The sequence below is a fragment of the Loxodonta africana genome, chromosome Y, assembly GCF_030014295.1.
Source record: "Loxodonta africana isolate mLoxAfr1 chromosome Y, mLoxAfr1.hap2, whole genome shotgun sequence".
Lineage (NCBI taxonomy): Eukaryota > Metazoa > Chordata > Mammalia > Proboscidea > Elephantidae > Loxodonta > Loxodonta africana.
Window position 1 is genome coordinate 22,997,560 of NC_087370.1, and position 27,122 is coordinate 23,024,681.

The 27,122-nt window shown below is 42.0% G+C and overlaps 1 protein-coding gene across 1 annotated transcript; it reads right to left on the reverse strand.

The window, feature by feature from the left end:
- Nucleotides 1–1,175: 1,175 nt before the first annotated feature.
- On the reverse strand, nt 1,176–27,122 carry LOC100668421 (zinc finger protein 345-like). The gene is given in 6 exon segments (XM_010602309.3): nt 1,176–6,323; nt 6,325–8,005; nt 8,679–8,832; nt 9,803–9,929; nt 24,800–25,046; nt 26,876–27,122. Coding segments are annotated over 5 exon segments (2,043 nt in total). The 5' UTR covers nt 24,803–25,046; nt 26,876–27,122; the 3' UTR covers nt 1,176–6,245.

Below are 27,122 nucleotides of genomic sequence, written 5' to 3' on the forward strand. Positions count from 1 at the left end.
CCCAAATCCAGGGTGTCAGCTGCAGGGGGAAGATCTCTCTGTTGGCTCTGGGGGAAGGTCTTTGTTATTGATCTCCCCTGGGTCTAGGAGGTCTCAGGGCAGGGACCCTGGGTCCAAAGGACTGTCTCTCCTCCTGGTTCTTCATTCTCAATGTATGCCTCTCTGCTCCCTTCTCTCTTTTATATTTCGAAAGAGAATGACTCAAGATACAACCTAATCTAGCAGACTGAGTCCTGCCTCATTAAGATAACTGCCTCATTACCATCATAGAGGTAGGATTTACAACATAAATGAAAATCACATCAGGTGATTATTCTTAACATTGTTGTTGTTATCAGAAGATAAAGAGATGATTATCAATTGATTTGAAAGATTATGCAGGCTTTGTAAAAAAAAACGTAGAAAATGAAGTACCCTATTTTTGGTGATTGTATTTAAATACACTTTATTTATAGTTTATGTTTACAGAACATTGTGCATAAAGTACAGAGTCCCCATGAACCTGACCTACACCCACACAGTTTTTCTCTCATTAACATCTTGCATTCCTGTGGCGTGGGGCACATTTGTTGCAACTGACAAATCAACATCATTAACTAAACTCCGTACATGACATCAGGGTTCACTCTCTGTGCGCTACAGTTCTATGGGTTTTGACAAACGCCTGATGTCATGTTTCCACCATTACAGTATCGTATGGAATAGTTACACGGCCATAAAAATCCTCTGGGCTCCACCTATTCATTCTTCCTCCTTCTCCTTGAACTCCTGGCAACCAATGATCTTTGTGCTGCCTCTACAGTTTTGGTTTTTCCAGAATGTCACAGACTTGGAATCACACAGGATGTAGCTTGTTTTGGACTGGCCTCTTTCACCCAGCAGTATGCATTAAAGATTCCTCCATGTCTTTTCCTAGCTTGATAGCTTATTTCTTTTTATCACTGTATAATATTCCATTGTATGGACGCACCACGTTTACCCACCGACCTACTGAATGACATCTTGGTTGCTTCCAACTTTTTGTAAATTATGAATAAAACTGCTATAAACATTTGTGTGCCGATTTTTATATGGACGTATGTTTTTGACCCACTTGGGTAAATACCTAGGAGTGCTTATTGCTGGATCAGAATGGTAGGCCTATCTTTAGATTTCTAAGAAACTGCCAGACGGTCTTCCAAAGTGGCATTCCCATGCAATACTTTTTTTTTTTTTTTACTTCTAGTCTGGCAGAGACCAGGATTTGGTAATGCTCTGTTGGCATTACCAACAGCTACGTTTATATATTATCAGTAGAGTTTAAAATGGCACAGCTCCTACAGAACGCAATCTGGTAGCATCTATCAAACTTTGGAGTGTACACTTCAAAATTCATCCAGTGATCTAACAAAATTTCACTGCTAGGAACTGATTCTACAGTTACTACTCACACGTGTGCAGGAAGAGCAAGAATGTGGCTAGTAACATTGTCAATAGGAACGAAGAAAAGGAATCGTCTTCACTAGAGAACTGAATAATATGGTCCATTCGTAAAATACATATCATTTTAGCTGTTAGAGAAAGAGGGGCCAATCCTTACATGCTGTGCAGGTGATTTCTGATACATGTTAAGTGACAATACAAGAAGGCAAGGTACAAAAAATATGTACAGTAATCTACTATTGAGCAAAAGAAGTCATTTGTATTTGTATATGCATACAATATCTCTGGACACAAGAAAATGATCACAGGGACTCCTCTGAGGACGATGACTCAGCTCAAGAGTGAGAGAGACTTTTCATTGTACGCCCTGTACGATCTGAATATTTTTTCCTCTGTGTATTTTCTTTTCCAAATATAAAAGACAATAAGAATAATAAAATACATGAAATACAAGAAAACAAGGACAGTTAAGCTCTCTGCCTTACATTGTAATTGTTTTTTATTTTCAGTTAAAATATGTACACATATATACAAAAAACACATTTGACGAACGTTTTCTGTGTGCACAATTTAATGACATTAGTTACATGAATCATACTGTGCAACCATCAGCAATATCTGTTGTCAAATTTTCCATCACCATAAAGAGAAGAAACTCAACGCCTGCCATGAGTCTGAGGTGACTGGAACCCTCGGTATAGGGGCAGGTCAGGATGATGGTGAGTCTGACAGTCACATCAGCACTGGCCAGGGATATAGGGCAGAGCCTGAGAGACGTACTCATGCTAAACCGTCTACCAGGTGAGTCTCAAAGCAGACCGTAAGCTGCATGTGATTTGTGATATTAATTTTACCATGTCCTCTATAAGTAGCCTGCTTCCTGAATTTGAATCTGTTCTCTAAGTCAGGAGTCAACACACTACACAGCTCCAGGCCAAACCTGCCCAACAGCTGCTTTTGTACATACCATGTTCTTGGAACATGACCACAACGATTCAAGGACATACTGTCTACAGCTGCTTTCCAGCTACAACTGCAGAGTCAGGTGTTTCCAAATATGAATACACAGCCAGCAAAGTCGAAAATGTTTACTATCTAGCCCTTTACAAAAATGTTTGCTGAACCCTGCTCACAACACTGTCAGGAAAGGAATATGTCTAACAGAAGAACAACGAATTATCAGGCACACAGGGAACGAACAAGCAGAGACAGGAGAAACAGGCACACAGATATAAAACACCTGTGCTTCCCACAGTCATGAGGATAAAAGGCAGAAACTGCAAACAATAACAAATGACACCCTAGATTTGAAAGCAACCAGCCAGAAATTCTGTACTTACATACATGGTTACAAAATTAGAGAGGGTATATGAATTTAGTAGCATTGATTTATAATGAATGACACAGAGCATAACCAGTACTACACTAGGGGCCAAGGAAGAGTAGTACCAGGAGAGTACAGAGAAAGGGCAGTTGGGGAGATGATTAAAGGGTTCCTAGAAGTGGTGGACTTACAGAGAAGTCTTGATTAAAACTAAACAGAGAGGGAAATGTATTTTAGCCAGGTGAGGTGGAAATACAGATGATAAGCAACAGAAGGCAGACGTTGAGTTTGAAAACCAACATTCCACCGGCAGTAGTGAAGTGGCTAAAGGATACGAGTATGGCAAGATAAACTGTTTAGAGCCTACTGTAATGATTATAGGATGTTTGGGGCTTATGTCTGGGAAACTGATCTGTGCTGGAGATGTGGACACGTGGGAGTTGATTGGGTTGATGGTTGAAGCCAGGACTGTAGGTGGCTGTACCACCTTTTCAAAGAAGCTTAAACATGAAGATTGTGAAAAGAGCTGAAAATGGAAGACGGCTCAATTAAGTTGGAGAAATTGGATACTAAGGGCAAACAGGAGACAGGAGATATTGAAGGCACTGGAGAGAGAGTGAATTATTGACGGCGAGATGGGGCAGAAAAGAAGGGAAGGGACCCAGAGCTGATGGAGAGGGCCAAATTTTTCACTGACAGAGTGTGGAGGTGTGGATGGGCATGGGAGTGGAAACCTTTGTAAGCAGAGGCAAGAAATTGAGCAAGTCTCTGCCTGATTGCCTCTAAACATATTCACTTATTTATTCATTCATGCACTCATCAGGAATTATTTGAGTCCTTACTATGTACAGATATCATGTACACAGACATCAGTCTGGGTCAACGCATTTTCCATCTCTCACTGAAATTCCAACAATTGTGTAATACTGTAGTTAAAAGGCCAGTTTTAGGATAAGATGGAACTTAATGGCTTCAACTACCTATGCCAAGGAGACTAAAAAAAGTCCCACCTCACAGGGCAACTGCGTCAGGTGGAAATCATGGATTCCTGTCCTTGTTTAATTCTGACACCAGCCACCCATGCAGGATTCTCCTTCTTACTCTAGCCATCCAGGGCTAAGCCAGACCTCACAAGTTAAAAGGACATCGTCTTTCAGATAGCCCAAGAGGCAGGCACGAGCTGTGAGTCCGGGCGTCTAAATGACTCCTAACTTCTCACTGCTGGCCAGAAGTCTGGGGCTCCCCTCTAACCCCCTGAGAATATGAGCCACAAAACGAAGGGTCCCCAGGTCTCTTAATGTTGAGACTTCATTCGGTTTAGTAATTCACTGGAATGACTCAGAATTCACAAAAAGGCCAACCTGATAATAATGGCTTAAATATATAACCAAAAAGGACACAAATGAAGAGATGCATGGGGCAAGGTGTGGGAGGGTCCCAGTGCAGAGCTGCCATGTCCCCAGGACACTGTACCCTCCACATGGATGGCTGTTTCTCAACATCTGGGAAGCTCCCTTAACCCTCTGCCTTCTGTGCTTTCACAGGCCAGTCCGCCATGAAAGCTAAATGATGCCTCAAGAGGTTAACACCAGATCACCAGGTGTTCCCTCGGATCCTATCTGGCCTCACTCTTCAGACTCAGCTGCACTCTGACTCTCAGGAAACTCAAAGGCCAAAGTGCTTTCGGCGAGGAGGTGCACTGCCTCACAGCTACCAATTCTGAATCTGCTTTACGTATATTCTCAGATTCAGCAAACAATACAGTGTGGATAATGAAAGCCAGGAGTATCGCTATTAGAGAAAGGAGTAAACACATAAAGTAACAGAAAAGGCTAAAATGAACCCTGTGGTGTTGGACTGGAATCAGAGATATGTGTATAATCTCATGGTTTTAAAAATACATACAGATACTTACAGAAATATGTATAAATGTGTCTTTGCATGTGTACACTCACACACATATATTTACTACTTTTTCCCACTTTGAGGGCCTAGTAGCAGTAAGCATATCTAATGTCCAGACTTTTGTTTCTAGGTATCATTCTCTTATAAGAGAAGCCAGGCTTTCTTGGAGAAAAGTCTGATGCCAGGGCTCAGGGAGGAAAAGGACAAGATGATCACTGAACGCTGGCAGAAAGGAGTGCTGAAATTGTACTGGGGTCATGTCAAATAAATACATGAACCTAGTTAAGTGAGCTCCTAATAACCAAATCCGGGGTAATTTCAGCAAGGAAAAAAAAAAGTAATATGGATTAGCCTATACAAGTAGTTCCCAGGCTATGAACGTCTGATGTACATACAACCTGTAGTTATAAACCAATGCCCATAAAGCTTATTGTAAGTTAAGACCCCTTCCTACAGAAACACTGGCCCTGCGACACTTGCCTGCTAACAGTGCAGTGTCTGCTCACAGCTGGATCTCACTACTTGGAACCAGGTAGAGGCTGGTGCTTGTAGGGGTTTGCACGCACAATATCAATGTGAGTGGCTTTCTAGACTCCCAATGTCGGGGCTATGGAAGGCACACCAAGAGGGAATCCAGTGAAGCGGCAAGGATTTGTAGTAACAAATGGGCATGACTTTGCAACACATTATTATCAAAACATTATTATTATCATTTCTGTATCATTAACACTGCCTTAGTGTATCTGGAAGTGTTTAATGTTTTTTATGCAAAGAAACCTACACTATACTCTACATATGACGACAAACATTTCACTAACCTATGGTAGATACAGACGTGAACCGTACCTAGCTGTTCCAACTTAAGTACAAATTCAACTTACAGGCAGATTTAGGAATGGAACTTGTTACTACTTCAAGTGCTGCTTATATTGCTATAAAGAATTTAATAAATAAGGGAAAGAGAAAGCTATTTTTTTGCAGAATTCCAATTGATAAACACAGAGAAAATGAATGGAACAGAAAATACCATTTGGTAAACAACAGACTGATAATACTAATAAGTAATAATTATCAACGGATACTAAAATTAGTAGTCCAAAATATTATGAAAAACAGAATATTTACAGTCTGAAAGCACTGCCCTATGAGAAATTTGTAAAAAAGTTACCTTTACAATAGAAAACAATGGAAGGAAATGTGTTAAATAGGAAAAAAGAACACTTTTAAACCCAACACGAGTATTTTAATTCTATATGAAATAACAGCGATAAAATCATTACAAAATGTAAAACCACATTTGCTCAAGGCTATTTGCTACCGCTGTATCTGTAACAGCCTAAGACTTTCAGACGTCTTTAGCTTGGACTGAGAAACACACACTGATGACAGCCCCACAGTTACGCTGAAACTGTCATTTCTGCCAAAGGCACAAAGTAGCTCTAACGATGCCTTCTTTGACTTAGTATTGCTCGCTTATTCACTGAGAAACTTTGTTCTGTAATCGCAGACTTTTAGAAAGTTGCTATTTGAAATTATAGCAGTAAGGATGAAACATCCCACTTTTGACACAGAGTAATCTCTCCAATGTGAGTTCTTACATGTGAAGCAAGGTGTGAGGAACGACTGAAGACTTTCCTACATTCCTTACATTCATAACGCCTCCCTCCACTGTGAATTCTTCTATGTGTATTGAGGGCTGAGGACTGACTAAAAGTTTTCCCACATTCCTTACATTCATAAGGCCTCTCTCCAGTATGAGTTCGTATATGATGAGTGAGTGATGACGAACAACTAAAGGCTTTCCCACATTCCTTACATTCATAAGGCCTCTCTCCAGTGTGAGTCCTGATGTGTTCGGACAGACAATAAGCACGACTAAAGGTTTTCCCACATTCCTTACATTCATAAGGCCTCTCTCCACTGTGAATTCTTTCATGTGTACTAAGGTGTGAGGAACGCCTAAAAGCTTTCCCACATTGCTTACATTCATAAGCCCTCTCCCCACTGTGAATTCGTTTATGTGTGGCAAGGTTTGAAGGCTGCCTAAAGACTTTGCCACATTCTTTACATTCATAAGGCCTCTCTCCACTGTGAATTCTTCTATGTTTAGTGAGAGCTGAGGAATTACTAAAGGCTTTCCCACATTCCTTACACTCATAAGGCCTCTGTCCACTGTGAATTTTTAAATGGGTAGTGAGGTCTGAGGAACATTTAAAGGCTTTCCCACATTCTTCACATTTAAAAGGCCTCAACCCACTGTGACTTGTTATATGTTTACTGAGGGATGATGTCTGACTAAAGGCTTTACCACATTCCTTACATTTGTAAGGCCTCTGCCCATTGTGAGTTTTTATATGCGTAGTGAGGTGTGAGGAACACCTAAAGGCTTTCCCACATGCCTTGCATTCATAAGGCCTTTCGCCACTGTGAGTTCGCATATGTGTAGTGAGACTCGAGGTCTGACTAAAGGCTTTCCCACAATCCTTACATTCATAAGGCCTCTCTCCGCTGTGAGTTCTTAAATGTGTAGTGAGAGATGAGGAACGACTAAAGGCTTTCCCACACTCCTTGCATTCATAAGGCCTCTCTCCACTGTGAGTCCTTATATGATATGTGAGCGATGACGAACGACTGAAGGCTTTCCCACATTCCTTGCATTTATAAGGCCTCACTCCACTGTGAGTTCTTCTATGTTTAGTGAGGGATGAGGCCTCACGAAAAGCTTTCCCACATTCCTTACATTCATAAGGTCTCTCTCCACTGTGAGTTCTTATATGTGTAGTGAGGTATGAGGAACGACTAAAGGCTTTCCCACATTCCTTACATTCAGAAGACTTATTTCTCCTATGAAATTTTTTATGTAAAATGAGGGATACAGGACGACTATAGGTTTTACAACTGTCTCTGCATTCACGCTTATGACTTCTCACATGTGTCCAAAAGGATAAGGAACTAGAGAAATCTTTCCCACAGTGGTTACACTCATAGCTTTTCTCACCAGTCAGCACTGTCAGAGGATTCTTGAGGGCTGAGATACAAATGAAGTCCTTCCGACATACTTCACATTTTTGGGGTTTCTTCCCATTAAGAGTTCTCAAAGAAGCGGTTAGGTGAGAAGGGCAATTGCAGGCTTCTCCACACTGCTTACACTGACAGATATTGCATCCACTGTGAGATCTGGCATGATGATTATGTGATGAGTGACTCAGGAAAGCTTTTCCATGCTCACAGCTTTCAAAACGATTTGCTTCTGGAGGATTTCTTTTTAACACAGTAGGACTTGGAATCTGGCTGAAGGTTTTCCTACACGGATTGCCTTCATTGCTTTCACAGAGGTTCTCTGCTGTATGACTTCTGTTAAAAATAGGCAACATACTATTAGAAATAAATTCATTCCCATTTCACCATTTACAAAAACAGTAAACATGCATGGTTTTTACCCAGACTTGTTTCACGTTTCATAGGTTAAAATCATCTAGCAAGAACGCTACCATTTCTGTCGCTGTTTTTCTAAAATATGATGCTTTCTAACAATTGTGTAAACGTGAAATGTTTCAAACACTTGATATGTGATTGTTACTTGTGCAAACGTACTGTGAAAATTCTCTGAACATACAACTTTACACTTAGATTTACATATATATATATACTTACGTGTACGTATATAAATACATGTTAGTATACATCAGGGCTTTGAATTGGTTCATAACGGCTCAGTAATTGCCAATATAAATGAGGGCAGAGCATGCATTTCATGGCAACAAAATCTGTTGCATGTCCCATTTTGACCCAAATACGAAACACACAGCTGTGCCTCACTCGAAGATGGCGGCCAAGGTTGCCAGTCTGAATGTGTGTCACTCCCCAAATTCCTGCAATAATTCAATCTTCTGCATGGATCCTTAAAGTTTAGGAGCATGACACGGGGGTGCAGATCAGTGGCAGGACTATGGAGAGCGACCTGCATCCACAGCAGCATGGTTGGCATCCATCTCTGAGTGTTTACTCATGTTTGAATGACACTCACCTTAAATGTCTCTTCTGGTTTTTAAGCTGATCTTTACTGCCATGAGATTGGTCGTGGATTTCTCCTAACATGGAGGACCAGAGGTTATTCTCCATGAGTCGCACCACCGTATGTTCACTGGACAGCTTTTCTCCGTCATTAATGTTTTGAGAATCTGAACCAATAATTCAAGGTAACGTTCACAATATGAAACAAAAGCACAGAAATCATTAGGGGAAAAAAGCTGTTGTGAACAAAGAAAGAATTAGCCACATTTAGTCCTTTCAGCACTCTGGCAATGTTTAAAAGGCAATTTCCTAGAAAATACTTCCATGAGGATTGAGAGTCATGGTGACGTGAACAGGTATAATTAGGAGAGCTATGTAGAAAAATACTGGACACAATACACATGTAACATTAAAACAGGAAAAGGGTCTCCATGACCACAGGTGCGACAGGATTGCTAAAGTCAAAGAAGTAAGTTTGGTATCTGGGAAGTTATGCCCTCAACCCAAAAAGAGACTTTTTCTAGCTGAGTGATTCCAATATAATCCTTTCATGCAGGGCTGGTCTTTTAAAAAATTCTGGCTTTCCTGGTGCTTCCTCACTCATTGGCTCTGGATGAGTCTTCCCTTCACTGTTCTCAGCTCTCTGCCTTGCTTCTCTGGAAAAATAAATGTGTAGAGCTGACATGGTGCTTATGGAGAAACGCACATCATGAGGGAAGACAGCGAAGAGCAATGAACATTTCCTTGACACTGAGCCAATACTTTGCTCTTCAGGGTCTCTGAAGATGGACATGTATGAGTTTATTTACAGCAAAATAATTATGGTAAACTTGTAATCAACATAGTGAAATCTCTGCAAAGCCCAAACCGCAGATCTCTCAGTGTCCCAAAGTGAGTACTGAAGCCAGTGCTTACAACACTTAAAGAGACTTAGGGCTTTTAATCACAAGAGAAATAAAAACTAATTTTGATACACAGAGCTTTATGTTCATGGGGAACTCCAGAGACCAAGAGACTCTGCCTGTTTTATTTAACAATTTCTCATTCCTCAGCCCAAATACTGGAGAAAAGTAGATAAATGAAATACTTTTGTTCACTGAAGGACGACATTTAGAAAAAAAAAGATCCCATTCTTACCTACTGAGGCCAAGTTTCTGAAGGTTTCCATCATCACATCTCTGTACAGTTTCTTTTGAGCAGTATCCAGCAAAGCCCACTCTTCCTGGCAAAAGACCACGGCCACGTCCTCAACAACCACTGAGTCCTAAAACATTCCACACATTCTGCATCAGCAAGGTACCATGTACTCCACTGTGTACAAGAACAAAGGGTGAGGTTGACAGTCCTGGGGAAGTGAGAATTCTTAGGGATTTGACACAAGTTTCTCTGTTCAACCAAGGTCTAAAGAGTCATTGGCCTTGTCCCTTCTCTAACTACATTCACTTCCTCACTGATTACATTCCGTATCATGGATTTTCAACACACTAAAGTCACCTCTCCACAGTTTGAGTGTGACTAACCGTAGTCTTATTTCTCTCTTGTTATGGTCTAGAACAATTAGAAAACACAGCAGAAATTAGAGAAATGCTCTCTTTCAGATGATCACTTCCTTGTGAACAAACTCCTTCCCTAACACCCACCAGAACACTCAACAAAACAGAAAGCACGGGGTGAAAGCACGATGAGGTATTAGCAACTGAGAACCAGTGCAGAATGCCGCTTTTTCTTGTTGTTCCTCAGAGCCATTGGAGGACCAGGGACCAGCACAAACTGGCCACCCAACGCACCGAGCTGCTCCTATTTGCCTGAACTCTAGAAGATCATAAAGTCACACATCCGCCTGGTGAAAAAAGATTCTTTTGGAGAATTATTAACTTTTACATGTCAGTGACTTATTTTTCAAAAGCTAAGTTGTTTTATCACCTCCTCTGTCCTTTTCATAGAGACAGGCAATGGTAATAAAAGTTAAAAAGAGCTCAGGTGACACAGGAATGATTAGAATCCAGATCTCCTCACAATTCTGAAATGTCAAAACCTGATGCAACTGTACACCAATTATCAGTGACCGCTCTCCTCAACGAACTCACACACCGTCAAACAAACACAGTCTAATGAGACAAGAGAACAAAGAGAACTGTCTCTGCAGAAACAAGAACAGCATGTACTTTCGTTTGTTGACGGAATATACGTTATAACTCCCGTTTTGTAATGACGGCACAACGTGATAAACGTAATCAGTGTGACAAAGTTATACACGCAAACATTGTCGAGTTGGCAAATGTTTTGTTATATATAATTCTTACCACAAAGAAATTAATTTCGTAAGTAAGTAAAAGTACAGACGGTTTACCTGTTAAATTGCCCGTGAAGCCTAGGAAACAAAAAGGCTTACACACCAGCCTTCTACAGGGTACACTCCAGAACTCTCTCACATCTGCAGGCCCTGGAAGGCACACAACCACAACTACCTGAACACTGACCACTGGGGTCCCCTGGTCTGTAAGGTGACCTCTGTGAAATAGCACCAATCCACTGGCTTCCTCGTGGAGTGAGGAGAGAAAAGTCTGCTGAAGGACACTTCCGGTGCTAAAACAGAGCAGCTTTAGGGTAAGAAGTCTGCTCTTGTCAGGGAAGTGCTGAAGTGAGCTGTCTATGTTGTCTCTAACCAATCCTGGTATGATGAGGTCACAACAAACTTTGAGCTCGAGCCAAAATCCAAAAGTTGCCTCCACTGCAGTGGGCCAGGTTACGTGTATTTTAAAGTCATCAAAACTCCAAAGCTCATTATACAATATAGTAATGACAAACTGTTTCATGCACTGAGCAACTCTTAATTTAGGAAAGGTTTTGCAAAAAGTTTTCAACACACTAGCTCATTTTTATCTCACGGTTCCCCTAAGCAGCTATTATTTCAAACATGCCATAGTTGAGTAAAGTTAGAGACAATCAATTAATCACATGCTCAATGTTGCTTTCTTTTTTTTCAATGTTGCTGAGCCAAGGTCAGGAGGCAGGTCAGTCTGTCCTTGAAGCCTAAATTCCTGACAACTCCATTTCTATTCATGCGCATACAGTTTTGTTGTTATTCTGACTGTTATTCTCCATTGACACCATGGATGATCTACAGCCTTGCTGGATAATAGCCAGAGACAAAAGAAACATAATATTCAATTCACACAACCCACCGCCACATCTCCCAGGAAAGCCCTGTGTCTCAGACAAGACTTCTTCCCTTCAGGCTCTTAACTGCGGTTACCTTCATTTATGAAAACTGATTTAGGCCATGCTGAAACTGAGCCTACTTCATGTTGGAAAGCTGATACAGCAGTGAACAAAACAAAAATAACCAGAAGGACATGGGCTGTAAGTTCTTTGTGCGTAGTAAACACGTGCATGCACGTGTGTGTGTATATACATAAATACATGTATGCGTGTACATACGCACACACACACACAATTTCAAGTAGTTATATAACCGACAGAAAATGAAGCACGTTAAGGGGATAAACAGCAAGAAACACAAGCCTATTTACCTTTAGTAAATTAGCTCAGGGAGAAAAATAATCATTACAGAAAACATTTGCTAACGTAACCCAGCTTGGTAAGAGAAAAAAAGATCACACTTCAATTTTAAAAACCAGGAAGCCAACTAAGGTGATTCTGCGAACACTCTAACATTCACGTGCTTATCAACTTCAACAAGCCCCGATATAGAAGCAACGGAGTCAACGGGCTCCACTAACCTTCGTGCCAGGAAAGGGAAGATACACTGCTTGGATCCAGAAAAAAAAAAAGTCATTAGCAGTAAGAAAAACATATAATTTGGGGAACTGGAAAAACAAAAGTACCATAAATCAAGAGTACAAATAAAGTGGTGACAGAAGACACAAATGAAGACTTTCACTTTCTGGTTTGATATATAAGGAGCTCAGAAGTTGTCACTCCCATCCTCCCAAGAAAAAAATCTGAACATACTACTCAGAAAAATTGAGGCGACAGGGAAAATTGCTGCCCCAAAACTGGAGGGACACATAAGCAGCTACAGAGAATCATCAAACCCAAACCCAAACCCAGTGCCGTCGAGTCGATTCCGACTCATAGCGACCCTATAGGACAGAGTAGAACTGCCCCATAAAGTTTCCAAGGAGCACCTGGAGGATCTGAACTGCTGATCCTTTGGTTAGCAGCCATAGCACTTAATCGCTACGCCACCAGGGTTTCCCTGAGAATCACAGCAGAGCAAAAACGTAGGAGCAGAAACCACCTTTAGGATCAGTATCAGCTTAGGAAAACTTAAAATGCCACTCATGAACTGCCAGACAAACTTCAGGGTTAAAAATACCAGAGAGCCCAATCTTAAGGGGACCTCAGAGTGCTGTGAGCTTTACTTGCAAGAACCCTATCAGGTCCTTGGTGTGACCATCAGAGAAAAATCTGCTGTGAGTCCTTCCAGGAGGGGGAAGAGGAAAAACAGCCATTTCAAAACTTTCCCAGAGCCCCAGATAAATAAGGCATTACTGAAAAAGAACAAAGTGGGAGGCCTTACTCTACCCGATTTTAGAATCTGTTATACTGCCACAGTAGTCAAAACACTCTGGTACTTGTACAACAACAGATACATGGACCAATGGAACAGAATTGAGAATCCAGACATAAACCCATCCACATATGAGCAGCTGGTATTTGACAAAGGCCCCAAAACAGTTACATGGGGAAAAAACAGTCTTTTTAACAAATGGTGCTGACATAACTGGATATTCACCAGCAAAAAAATGAAACAAGACCCATACCTCACTCCATGCACAAAAACTAACTCAAAATGGATCAAATAACTAACTATAAAATCTAAAGTGATATAGATCATGGAATAAAAAATAGGGACAACGTTAGGAGCCCTAATACATGGCATAAACAGTATACAAAACATTATAAAGAATGTAGAAGAAAAACTAGATAACTGGGAGCTTCTAAAAATCAAACACCTATGCTCATCCAAAGACTTCACCAAAACAGTAAAAATACTACCTATAGACTGGGAAAAAGTTTTGTTATGACATTTCTGATCAGCGCCTAATCTCTAAAATCTACATCATACTGCAAAAACTCAACTGCAAAAAGACAAAAAACCCAATTAAAAAATGGGCAAAAGGTATGAATAGACGCTTCAGTAAAGAAGACATTCAGGAGCTAACAGATATATGAGGAAATGTTCATGATCATTAGCCATTAGAGAAATGCAGATCAAAACTACAATGAGATTTCATCTCACTCCAACAAGGCTGGCAGTAATCCAAAAAACACAAAATAATAAATGTTGGAGAGGCTGTGGACAGATTGGAACACTTATACACTGCTGGTGGGAATGTCAAATGCTACAACCACTTTGGAAATCGATTTGGCACTTCCTTAAAAAGCCAGAAACAGAACTACCATTCGATCCAGCAATCCCACTCCTTGGAATATATCCTAGAGAAATAAGAGCCTTTACACAAACATGGGTGCATACGCACCCGTGTTTACTGCAGCACTTTTTACAATAGCAAAAACATGGAAGCAACCAAGATGCCCAACAACAGATGAACGGATAAATAAATTATGGTATATTCACACAATGGAATACTACGCATCGATAAAGAACAGTAAGGAATCTGTGAAACATTTCGTAACGTGGAGGAACCTGGAAGGCATTATGCTGAGTGAAATTAGTTGCAAAAGGGCAAATATTGTATAAGACCACTATTATAAGAACTCGAGAAATAGTTTCAACTGAGAAGAAAACATTCTTTTGTGGTTACGAGAGGGGGGAGGGAGGGAGGGTGAGAGAGGAGCATTCATTAATTAGATAGTAGATAAGAACTTCTTTAGGTGAAGGGAAAGACAGCACACAATACAGGGGAGGTCAGCACAACTGGACTAAACCAAAAGCAAAGAAGTTTCCTGAATAAACTGAATGCTTCAAAGAACAGCATAGCAGGGGCAGGGGTCTGGGGACCATGGTTTCAGGGGACATCTAAGTCAACTGGCATAATAAAATCTATTAACAAAACATTCCGCATCCCACTTTGAAGAGTGGCGCCTGGGGTCTTAAACACTACCAAGCAGCCATCTAAGATGCATGAATTGGTCTCAACCCATCTGGATCAAAGGAGAATGAAGAACACCAAGGACACAAGGTGATTACAAGCCCAAGAAACAGAAAGGGCCACATGAACCAGAGACTACATCATTCTGAGACCAGAAGAACTAGATGGTGCCCGGCTACAAGTGATGACTGCCCTGACAGGGAACACAACAGAGAACCCTAAGGGAGCAGGAGAGCAGTGGGATGCAGACCCCAAATTCTCCTAAGACCAGACTTAATGGTCTGACTGAGACTACAGGGACCGCGGTGGTCATGGCCCCCAGACCTTCTGTTGGCCCAGGACAGGAACCATTCCCGAAGCCAACTCTTCAGACATGGATTGGACTGGACATGGGATGCTGGTGAGGAGTGAGCTTCTTGGATCAGATGGACACTTGAGACTATGTTGGCTTCTCCTGCCTGGAAGGGAGATGAAAGGGTGGAGGGGGTTAGAAGCTGGCAAAATGGACACAAAAATAGAGTGGAGGGAGAGAGCAGGCTGTCTCATTAGGGGGAGAGTAATTGGGAGGGTGTAGCAAGGTGTATATGGGTTTTTTGTGTGAGAGGCTGACTTAATTTGTAAACTTTCACTTAAAGCACAATAATAATTATTAAAAAAGAAAAAAAAACTTTCCCAGAGGACATTATTCTCCCTGACAAGGCCTGCCCTCAAGGGAACCTATTTTACCAGAGTCTAGCTGATCTGCAGCAGTGAAACACCCAACTCCAGCCCCATCTAGGCTCCCAGTCTCACCCAAGTGGGTGAGGGGAGAAGGAGAGGAGCACTTGTAGGGTCACTGCCCCGGGCACAGGCTCACTGAACAACTGAGACTTAATTACTGCACAATTCCAGGCTTCCCTTTGTCTACACCTTACCACTCCATCCACAGAGCTCTTATAGTATAACGGGGTTACAACAGAAAGAACTCCAACTGATTTAGGAAGTCTCCAGGAAACCCAAACAGGACAAGAAGGAAAAAACATGAATATCACAGCAACTGACAACTACAGCAAACCATAAACACAAACTAATATCTAGCCAGATAAAGAGAAAACCTTAAACTAAAGGCCGATTTATTTACCTCATTTCCTTTTACTTAGTACATAATCTCCAGCTTTCAACAAAATACTACTAGGCACCCTAAAGACAACAACACAATGTGAAGAGACAGGGCAAGTTTCAAAATCAGTCTAAGATTCAGCACAGACTTTGGAATAATCAGACTAAAATCCCAAATAACTGTAATTAACAGGCTACGGACGCTGTTAAGTAAAACTATCTAACACGTCACAATACATGAGTAATATAATAGAGAGATGACAGCTGTAACAAATAAAACCAGTAGGGAAAACTGAAGTGGGGGGACAGGAGGAAGTAGGGTTCTATGCAAACTCTGTACTTTCCACTAAATTCTTCTGTAAATTGCTCTAAAAAAGAAAACCTATTGATTAGAAAACAAAAATGAATAAACAGAAAATCAGATAAGCTAAAATACCTAAGACAACCTTCTATGCAATTGAGATATATAACTAAAGACTCAAAGACTTCCCTACTGTTAAGGGTTAGAGACTCATCAATCAACAATAAAAAGTTACATCATACAGACATGTAAAGATGATGAGCACAATGGAAAAATGAAAAGGAGAGCAGGATCCAGAGGTAAGCAGTACTGACAATGCAAGGAGCAGCACTCATGAGGCTGTTCAGAGTGGGCATCACTGAACAGAAACACCTGAGCCAACACAGGAGGACTATGAAGGAATTATCCAAGGAATGTTTGAGAAGTATTTTTCCAGGAACAGGAAGAAGCCAGGGCACAGGCCAGAAGGTGGGCAGGTGACTTGCATGTTTAGGAAGAGCCGAAGGCCGGTGTGACTGGAGCAGAGTGAGAAGCAGCAGGGTAATAGTAACCTGGAGAGGTGACTGGGGTCAGTGGGCTTATCACGTTCTGGGGAACTTGTTGGCAACTGAAAAGAACATGGCTTCTGAGTGAAACGCAGAGTGATTTTACAGTTCTGAGCAGGGGACGCAACTGATAGGACAGCTGTTAAATAAATGGTGTGTAGAGGACAAAGATGATAAGAGGAAGATATGTTAGAAGGTTACGGGCACGATCAGATAAGAAAAGATGACAGTTGAAACTGTGGTGGTGGCTGGAAAAGTGATGTGTGCCAGGGATGCTCCCAGACTTTCCAGGTACAGACAACAGGATTTCCTGACGCACTGTAGCTTGAAGTGTGAAAGAAATAGAGGACAAGGATGGATCCAAGATCTCTGCCTTGAAAGCTTGAAGGACTGTGTGACGGTTAAGGTTGTGTGTCAGTTTGGTTGGGTCATGAATCTCCGTGGTTTGGCAGTTCTGGTGTAGTTCGGCTGTTATTTAATGATGGAATTCTGCAGTTATGTAACGATACAATCAACTTCATAATAAGATACGGTATTAGTGGCCAGTCAGTTGAAAGGGAGTGGCCTTGGGAGTGTGACCTGCCTCCAGTATATCCATGGACGCTCCAGCAAGTCTCTCCCTCTGGGTCCTGAAATCTGGCTTCTCATCATTTGACCTCTGGTTCTCGGGACTGGAGATAGCAGCTTACCTGCCAATCCTGGGATTCATCGGTGTTACGGATGGAACTGTTTCCATGAAAAACGTCTGTCAACTTGGCTAGGCTGTGATTTCCAGTATTGTATAGATGTCCTCCATTTTGTGATTTGATGTGATTATCCTATGTGTTGTAAATCCTAAGCTCCTTGGTGGCACAGTGGTTAAGAGCTTGGCTGCTAACCAAAAGGTCAGCAGTTCGAATCCACCAGTCTCTCACTGGAAATCCCATGGGGTGGTTCTACTCTGTTCTACAGTCGCTGAGTCAGGATCGACTCTACAGCAACAGGGTTGATCAACTGATGATATTAATGAGGCAGGATTAGGGGCCGTTATGTTAATGACACACGACACAATCTACAGGGCTAGGTTGTATCTTCAGTCAGTCTCTTCTGAGATTTTATAAAAGAAGCCTATAGAGAGAGAAAGCCTTCCCCTGGAGCTAGCACCCTGAATTTGGGCTTCTAGCCTCCTAAACTGTGAGAGAATAAATTTCTGTTTGTTAATCTCATCCACTTGTGGTATTTCTGTTAAAGCAGTACTAGATACCTAATATAGTCAGCCTCTGCAGCTTGTAAGCCAGAAGCCTGCCATCTTACCTGCCGATCTTGGGATTCATTGATCTCCGCAGCCTGTGAGCCAGCGGACTGCTGTGTGACCCGCTAATCTTCAGTTCATCAGCCCTGCCGCTATGTCAGTCAGGAGAAGCCTCAGCCTGATGCCTCACCAAGGACTTAGGACTTGCCAGCCTCTACAACCAAGTGAGCCATTTCCTGAGAAAAGTCTCTCTCTCTATATCTACACATAAATACACGCTTCACTAATTTTGCTTCTCTAGAGAACCCAGCCTAAGGCATTTGGTACCAAGAGTGGTTCTAGGTTTGGCGAGTGGCATCTGCGGTCTTAAATGCTCACGAGAGGTCATTTAAGATACATCAATTGGTCTCATTGTACTTGCTGCAAAAGGGAAAGAAGAAAACCAAAGACACAAGGAAAATATTAGCCCAAAGGAGCAAAGGTCCACATGAACCACGGACTCCACTAGCCTGAGACCAGAAAACTAGATGGTGCCTGGCTACCACCAATGACTGCCCTGACAGGGAATACAACAAAAGAGTCCTGGACGGAGCTGGAGAAAAATGCAGAAAAAAACTCAAATTCATGTAAAAAGACCAGACTTAATGGTCTGACAAAGACTGGAGAAACCCCACAACTATGGCCCCTGGACTACCCATTAACCCAGAATTGAAACCATCCCCAAAGCCCTCTCTTCAGAAAAAGATTACACAAGACTGTAAAACAAAAAATAATACATGTGAGGAAAGTGCTTCCTAGTTCAATCAGATATATGAGACCAAATGTCCAGCTCCTGTCCAAATGCAAGATGAGAAGGCAGGAAGGGAAAGGAACTGCCTGAATGGACACGGAAGCCAGGGTGGAGAGGGAAAGTGTGCTGTCACATTGTGGGGATTGCAACTACCACCACAAAACAATATATGTATAAATTTTTGTATGAGAAATTAACTTGAGCTCTAAACTTTCACCTAAAGTGTGTGTGCACACACACGCACGCACACAGTGGTTCTAGAAAAACAAAATTTTATGGATGAGTTCCTTAATTGGTTCTCAAGTCTGGTTAGTCTTTAAAGATGACTTTGCCTCCAGTAGTAGAGAATACTGCTGCTACTCCAGGGTGTGACATAGTAACAGAAATATGCAAAATATCACCACCAACAGATCAAGCGTTCGTAACAGGCAAGGCTCTGGGTTATCACATACTTGAAATCTTTCAGAATTATAAAGAAGCTGGTTGGTGGGTCCTATTTCTCCTAGACAAAGTGGTGAAAGAAAGAGATGAGCTCAAGGCTTCAGCGTCACAGCTCCAGAGCTGTATAGCTGACCTCAAAGTTGCCAGTTTAGCCCTGATAAAAAAAGCCTTATTTCTTGTAGAAACAGCTGATATTGCCAAAAAGCAAACCCACAGCCTTACTGTAAGAGCAGCTGAATAACAATGCCCAGTAAACTTCCAACCTCAAATAACACCTGAAGTTGCAGTGAGAAATAAATGGGATCCTGAAAGTTGGGATGGAGACACATGGGCAGATAATCAGAAAAGTGGGGATAACGAACCCCTAACTTCCACAGACTCACTCCTGCCAACAGAAGCAGCCCTCTTCCTCCCAGCCAAGGAGGTAACTCCATGTTTGTCTCCTAAGCTATCCTTCCCAGTAAAACCATTATCCCCTTCACCTCCATCTACTGAAAATTAACCAAGCTATGTCTGAAGAGCCCTTGAGTCATCCCTTGGGGAGGCATTTGACTCTTTTCCTGCAGCACTGTCTGAGGCTGATGGATTACAACACATTGCCGAATGTTCTGAGAACACGTCCCCGCCACTCATTTTGGCTTGTAGACCTATAACTAGCCTCAAGTTCCAGCGAGCCCCAAAAGATGAAGTACAAAGTGAAACCCAGGAGGTATGCGACAATTTGAAAGAAGTGCTTGCCTTTTCTAACATGTACAAACAAAAACCTGGGGAATATGTGTGGGAATGGCTGTTAAGGGTGTGGGATAATGCCACAAGGAACCTAAAGTCAGATCAGTCTGAGTTTACTGACATGACCCCATGAAGCACAGATTCTTCATTCAGTGTTTCAACTCGAGAAAAGTTAGGAAAGGATCTGATAGTTTATTTGGTTGGGTTGTTGGAGTGCGGATTATGCAAAGGCCTTTTCAAAGTCAAGGTGAAGTATTAGACATGCCTTAGTATACTATAGAAAAAGGTAACCAAAGGCTTCGGGAAATTGGCATGTAGAGTGGATTTATCAGGTTAGACCTGCAGGCTCATACTGACAGTGTCTTGTTCTTAATGCAATAGACACGCACTCTGGATACGGATCTGCCTTCCCTGCACACAATGCTTCTGCCAAGGCTATCATCCGTGGACTTACAGAATGCCTTATCCACCATTATGGTATCCTACGCTGCATCACTTGGATCAAGGGACTCACTTCACAGCAAATGAAATGCAGCAATGGGCCCACGCTCATGGAATTCACTCGTCTTACCATGTTCCCCATCATCCTGAAGGAGCTGGCTTGATAGAATGATGGAATGGCCTTCTAAAGACACAATTACTGTGCCAGCTAGCTGCCCATACCTTGCAGAGTTGGGGCAGTGTTCTCCAGAAGACTGCCAATGCTTGAAGCCAGCATCCAATATATGGTGCTGTTTCTCCCACAGCCAGCAGTGTATCTTCTCACCATTCTTATTCAACCTGTATGCTTAGCAAATAATCCAAGATGCTAGAGTACATAAAGAATGAGGTATTACGATTAGAGAAGATTCGTTAATCACCTGCAATATGCAGATGACACAACTTTGCTCGCTGAAACAGAAGACGACTTGACGCACTGACTCATAAAGATCAAAGACTACAGCCCTCAGTACAGATTAAACCTCAACATAAAAAAAACAAATATTCTAACAATTGGGCCAATAAGCAACATCATAATAAACGAAGAAAATGTTGAAGGTGTGAAGAATTTCATTTTACAGGGATCCACAATCAACATCCATAGAATCAGCAGTGAATGGTGAAGGGTAAGACAGTACACAATACCGGGGAAGTCAGTGTAACTTGACCAAGGGAAAATCACAGAAGTGTCATAGACACATACAAACTCCCTGAGGGATCGAATTACTGGGCTGAGGGCGATGGTCTTGGGGACTCCTAGCTCAACTGGCATAACACGGTTTATAAAAAAAAGGTTTTACATCCTACTTTGGTGAGTAGTGTCTGGGGTCTTAAAAGCTTGTGAGTGGCCATCTAAGATACTCCACTGGTCCCACTCTTTCTCAAGCAAGGGAGAAAGAAGAAAACCAAAGACACAGGGAAAGTTTAGTTCAAAGGAATAATGGACCACAACTATCACAGCCTCCACCCAACTGAGGCCAGCACAACTAGATGGCGCCCCGCTACCACCACCGACGGCTCTGACAGGGATCACAACAGAGGATCCCCAACAGAGCTGGAGAAAAATGTAGAACAAAATTCTAACTCACAAAAAAAGACCAGACTTACTGGTCTGACAGAGACTGAGAGTGTGGCCCCCAAATACCCTTTTAATTCAGTACTGAAGTCACTCCTTAGGTTCATCCTTCAGCCTAAGATTAGACAGGCCCATAAAACAAACAATCATACACACAGCTAAACCATTTATACAGTACGAAATGGGCACACCAGCCCATGGGCACAGATGAGAAGGCAAGAGGGGACAGGAAAGCTGGAAGGATGGAAACGGGGAACCCAAGGTTGAGAAGGGAAGAGTGTTGTTATGTCAAGAAGTTGGCAGTCGATGTCACAAAACAATATGTGTATTAATTGTGAATAAGAAACTAATTGTAAATACTCAACTAAAGCACAACAATAAAATTTAAACTGAATATAATTAAAGTAAATGCAAAGATGACAAAAGCAGCAGCAGTCAAGAAATCAAATGACCAAAGAATATATACCAAAAAATTCCACATTTTCCTATTGTAAGATGGAAAACACAGACACCCATTATTCTATTTAACATTATCCTAAATGTTATAGACAGTGCATGCCAAAAAAGAACAAAAAAAGAAACGGTAAAGAAAAAAGAATGTTACAATGCTGCGGAGTACCCCATTTTATTTTACAGATTAAATAATTTTATAGGTAGAATCCCAGAAAATAGTATAGGTGATTATATGACTAAGAGAGTTTAAGAAATATTCAGATTACAAAATAAATACTACAGAAAGGTTTACTACAAATAACCAAAAAAAAAAAAAAAAAACCCAAACCTGTTGCCTTCGAGTCAATTCTGACTCACATAGACCCCATATGACAGACTACAACTGCCCCACAGGGTTTACAAGGAGCTGCTGGTGGATTTCAGCTGCTAACCTTCTGGTTAGCAGCCATAGCACTTAACCGCTGCACCACTGTGTTTCCAGTTACTAAAAATATTTCATTTACACATATGAGTAACCACCAGCAGTTGAAATATAGTTAAAAGATTACTCGTATTTTAGTAAAAATAAAAGGTATTTTAAAGGAGTGTAATTACAAAAATTAAAGACAATAATTAGAAAATTATAAAGCACTATTAAATGGCATTTGAATAGACTGAAACAATGACGAGGTACAAAATGCTTTTAGAAAACCTCCTGGTGAGCAGTTGAACTCTTCAGCATAACACCACCAGGGTTTCCAAATATCCGCACAGAAACAGACAAATAGACCAATGGAAAAATACAAGCAGCCCTGGAAAAGGACAGCAATTCCTATAAAGGTGATTCATGACATAGCAAGCAATTGCAGGACAGTGACAGGATGTACAGTTCAATATTTGGAGTCCCCGAGTGGTGCACAGGGTTAAGCACTCTGTGACTAACTGAAAGGTTGGTAGTTTGAATCAATCCACAGGGAGTTCTGAAGAAGGGTCTGGCAATCTACTTCCAAAAAGTTAGCCACTAAAGACCCTAGACAGTGCAGTTTTACTGTAAAACACATGGGAACATCATGACTCAGGACTGACTCTAGGGGAAATAGCTTTCTTTAAAAATCAACTAATTATCTAACTAGAATAATTAATTTATGCCTGTGTATTCCACATGTAAAAAAAAAAAATCAATTCCAGTTAGATTGGTTTTCAAAGTGAAAAAGTAAAATTATAATAGTTTCAAAAGCTATAAGTCAATGGTCTTATGACATTAAAAAAAAATTCTTAAGATGGAAGAGAAGAGATTCACAAGTTCAACTATATTAAAATTTACAACTATTCATCAAGGCATTGAAAAATTGAAAAGATAACTTACATACTAGGAGAAAAATTCCAAAAATCTGTAACAAATATCTAAGAAGTCATTGTCAGGTGTTGTCGAGTTGGTTCTGACTCACAGTGGCCCTACAGCACTGAGTAGAACTGTCCCATGGGGTTTCCAAGAAGCAGCTGGTGGATTTGAACTGCCAACCTTTTGGTTAGCAGCCGAGCTCTTAACCATGCCAGCAGGGCTCAAAAAGTCACAAAAACAGGAATTACCAGTGTGAAGATATGCACAGCCTTGTCAGTAGTGGAGTAGTGTAAGGTAATTACAAAATGATATCAAAGTAAGATACCATTTCACACTCTTTACAAGAGAAAAATTCATCAGACAAGCAGATGGAACAAATAAAATCCACACACATACTTTGTGGGAGGAAAAAATTGTAAAATGCATCAGTATTTCCTAATAAATTTGAACATGGTGATGCTCTACAATGGAAACCCTGGTGGCGTCGTGTTTAAGGGGTACGGCTGCTAACCGGAAGGCTGGCAGTTCGAATACGCCAGGCACTCCTTGGAAACCCTATGGGGCAGCTGTACCCTCTCCTATCGGGTCGCTATGAGTCGGAATTGACTCGATGGCAACAGGTTGGGGTTTTTTTTCTTTTTTTTGGTTTTATGGTCTACATCTCCGCCATTTGCCCTCACTGCAGAGTTACTGTGCAGGACCGTGTGGAGCCTGGAAAGAGAATGAACAGAACAGCAGCAACACTCACACAAATAAAAATCACACCCGAGCCACCCAAATCCCAGAAGCTCTGCAATGACTAGGTAGACTGTGGCCCGTTCATAGGCACGTGGGCAGACTACAGCTACAGGCACCAACTTACATGGAACTCAAAAGCATCTGGGAAAATGAGTCACTGAAGAACCAAAAGTAATAACTGAATTTAAAGAAAGCTCAAAAGAGGCAAAACTAAACAATATAGAGCTTACAGATTAAGACATGAGTGATATAAAGAACTAGCTGGTGCCAGGCTATAACCAAGGACTGCCCTGACAGGGAACACACCAGAGAATCCCTGAGGGAGCAGGAAAGCAGTGGGATGCAGGCCTCAAATTCTCATTAAAAAAACCAGACTTAATGGTCTGACTGAGACTGCAGGGATCCTGGAGGTCACGGTCCCCAGACCTTCTGTTAGCCCAAGACAGGAACCATTCCCAAAGCCAACTCTTCAGACAGGGATTGGACTAGACTATGGGATAGAAAACGATGCTGGTGAAGAAAAATGAGCTTCCTGGATCAAGCAGACACTTAAGACTATCTGGAGGGAGGATGAGAGGGCAGAGGGGGTCAGAAGCTGGCCGAATGGACACAAGATAGAGAGTGCAAGGAAGAACTGTGCTGTCTCATTAGAGGGAGAGCAATTAGGAGTATATAAACTTATATATGAGAGACTGGCTTTATTTGTAAACTTTCCCTTAAAAGCTTGGGTGATATAACTAATAAAACAGCAATCATATTGGTAATACTCACATACTTTTAAATACATATGATAAAAATCTCCCGGTAGGAGGAGATGATAAGGATAACCCAGTTCTCCATAGAACTCACCATTTCTTTCTCCAGCTTCTGGAAGTCTAAGGGAATGTCGTCTCTGAGCCCAAGAAGCCACTTCAGGAAGAGGGACAGGACTGGAAGCAGAGCACTGGGCAGTTTGGAGGCAGGTGAACAATGTCTGGTCCACACACCAACCAGAGCAGTTGAAATCCTTCCCTGTGTTCGATGGATGTGCAAGATGGTCGCGAGAGGTCCCCAGCTGCCTGGACTGGACTAGTTCTCCTTGCAGCACAACTGAGACCTGAAATGGAAGAAGGATGTAGAGGAAACAGTGTTGAGGAAACAGGGAGTGACAGGCCTTTGGCCTCCTCCCTGGCTCAGGGCAATGCTCCACCCCGAGGGTCTTTACACTGAAGGCAGAACAGGCTCCAGACCCCAGAGCAGACACCTGCATTCTTCAGGCAGCTCCATGGGCCTCTCCTTTCTGCAACAAGATCACAAATGGAGGAATTTACCTCTCCCGGAGCATGAGGAGCAACCAGGCCTGGCCAGGCTGCAAAACTTGAACCTGATTTCCTCCAGGGAGTCAGGGGTCCAATGCTGAAGTTGTGGGTTCACCTATGTAACTTTATCCCTTATAGATCAACACACGCATAACACAGGTAAATTATCAGGGAAGACCCTGGTGGCATAGTGGTTAAGAGTTACGGCTGCTAACCAAAAGGATGGCAGTTTGAGTCCACCAGACACTTTTTAGAAACCCTACGGGGCAGTTCTACTCTGTCCTATAGGGTCGTTATGAGTCAGAATCGGGTTTGGCTCTGTGGGTTTTTTTTTTAATTATCAGGAAGAACATATATTTCAAGTTTTGTCAATGATGTTATAACAGTTCATTCACTTTTAATTACGTGTAGCAATAACCCATTTATTACGCTTTAAAAATTTTTTTCATTTATACAATTCTGCAGTTGGCCCAACATATTCATGGGTTCCACATTCGTTAATTCAACCAACTGTGGATGAGAAATATTTGGGGGAAAAAAATTTTCAAAAACCAAAACTTGAACATACAGCATGTATAGTACTAAGCCGAATCCAGTGGAAGGAACTGATGTGAGGGTACCCCTTGGTGTAGCCTCCCACCCTTTCGCGGATCCTCAGTCTCTCTCCAGCACTAGGTGTTTGAGCATTGTTTGCTTTGTGTCTCATCATTATGCCCTAAACGATACAGTGTAACAACTATTTATACAGCATTTCTACTGTATTATGTATTATAAGTAATCGACAAATGATTTAAAGTATAAGGTAAGGCGTTTTTGAGTTACCTGCAAATACCACACCATTTTATATAAGGGACTTGAGCACCGCAGATTATGGTGTCTGCAGGGGGGGTCTTGTACTTATTAAACAACTTTTCATTTACACCACTGTGATATGAGATGGGTATTTTCCCTGTTACTTTTACAATTAACATTTCTTTCTTTCCCTTCAGCTTTTTTTTTTCTTTTTTTCCCTTCGTTCTCAAACCATGGCACCACCAGTCCCTAAGCTGTTGAGAAATCTCAGAGGATTCCTGAACATTCTGTGCTTTCAACCTCGTAACAAATCTACCAAGAAATAAATCAGAAAATCATTACGTTTTCTCTGAGGCGGTTCTCTCTCACCTCTGTTCCCATTTCTTTTCACCCTGCTCCCCTCCAGGCGGACTCCTATTGTTCCATTTCTTGGTCTGAGCGTCAACGTTCTCTCTCTGGCACGATCTTTACACCCGAGTCTTCCCTTTCAGCATTATCCTTCCTTTCATTAGTTTCTCTAACAGCCCTCCCTAATTTTAACTCACGATCTTCGTTAGGGACTTATTATTTCCAGCATAAACTAGCAGTTCGTTCAGCACGTAAAATCCCGAACCCCACCCCAGAATTGCTGAATCGAGATCCTAACAAGAACCCCGAAGACTCTGACGGAAACCCGATTGTAAAGACGCAGAAGAGAGAATAGGGGGGCGGGAGGCAGCGGTGGGGGCGGGGCACCGAGACGCCGGGAGCGACCGCAGCGCCCGGGAGGCCCGGGACCCTGCATCTCTCCCCGCTCCCTGAGCAGCACAGGTGTGCGCGGTGCCCACCACCTCACCTGTCTACGCGCCGATACACAGGTCCCACCTCCGCGGCCTCCAGGTAACAGCTGCTGCCACACCGACCTCACACCGGAGCGGGACGGGCACAGAACAAGGAGGCACACTTCCGCTTCCGGTTTCCGAGACGCTCGTACTCAGGAGAGTGATTCCGTGCGGGAACCCAGAGCACTGTAACTTGGGACCGTGGGGTTCAGTGGCTCCCCCTGTGTTTGGGATCTGCCCACGGTTTTCCTTTTTTACTTT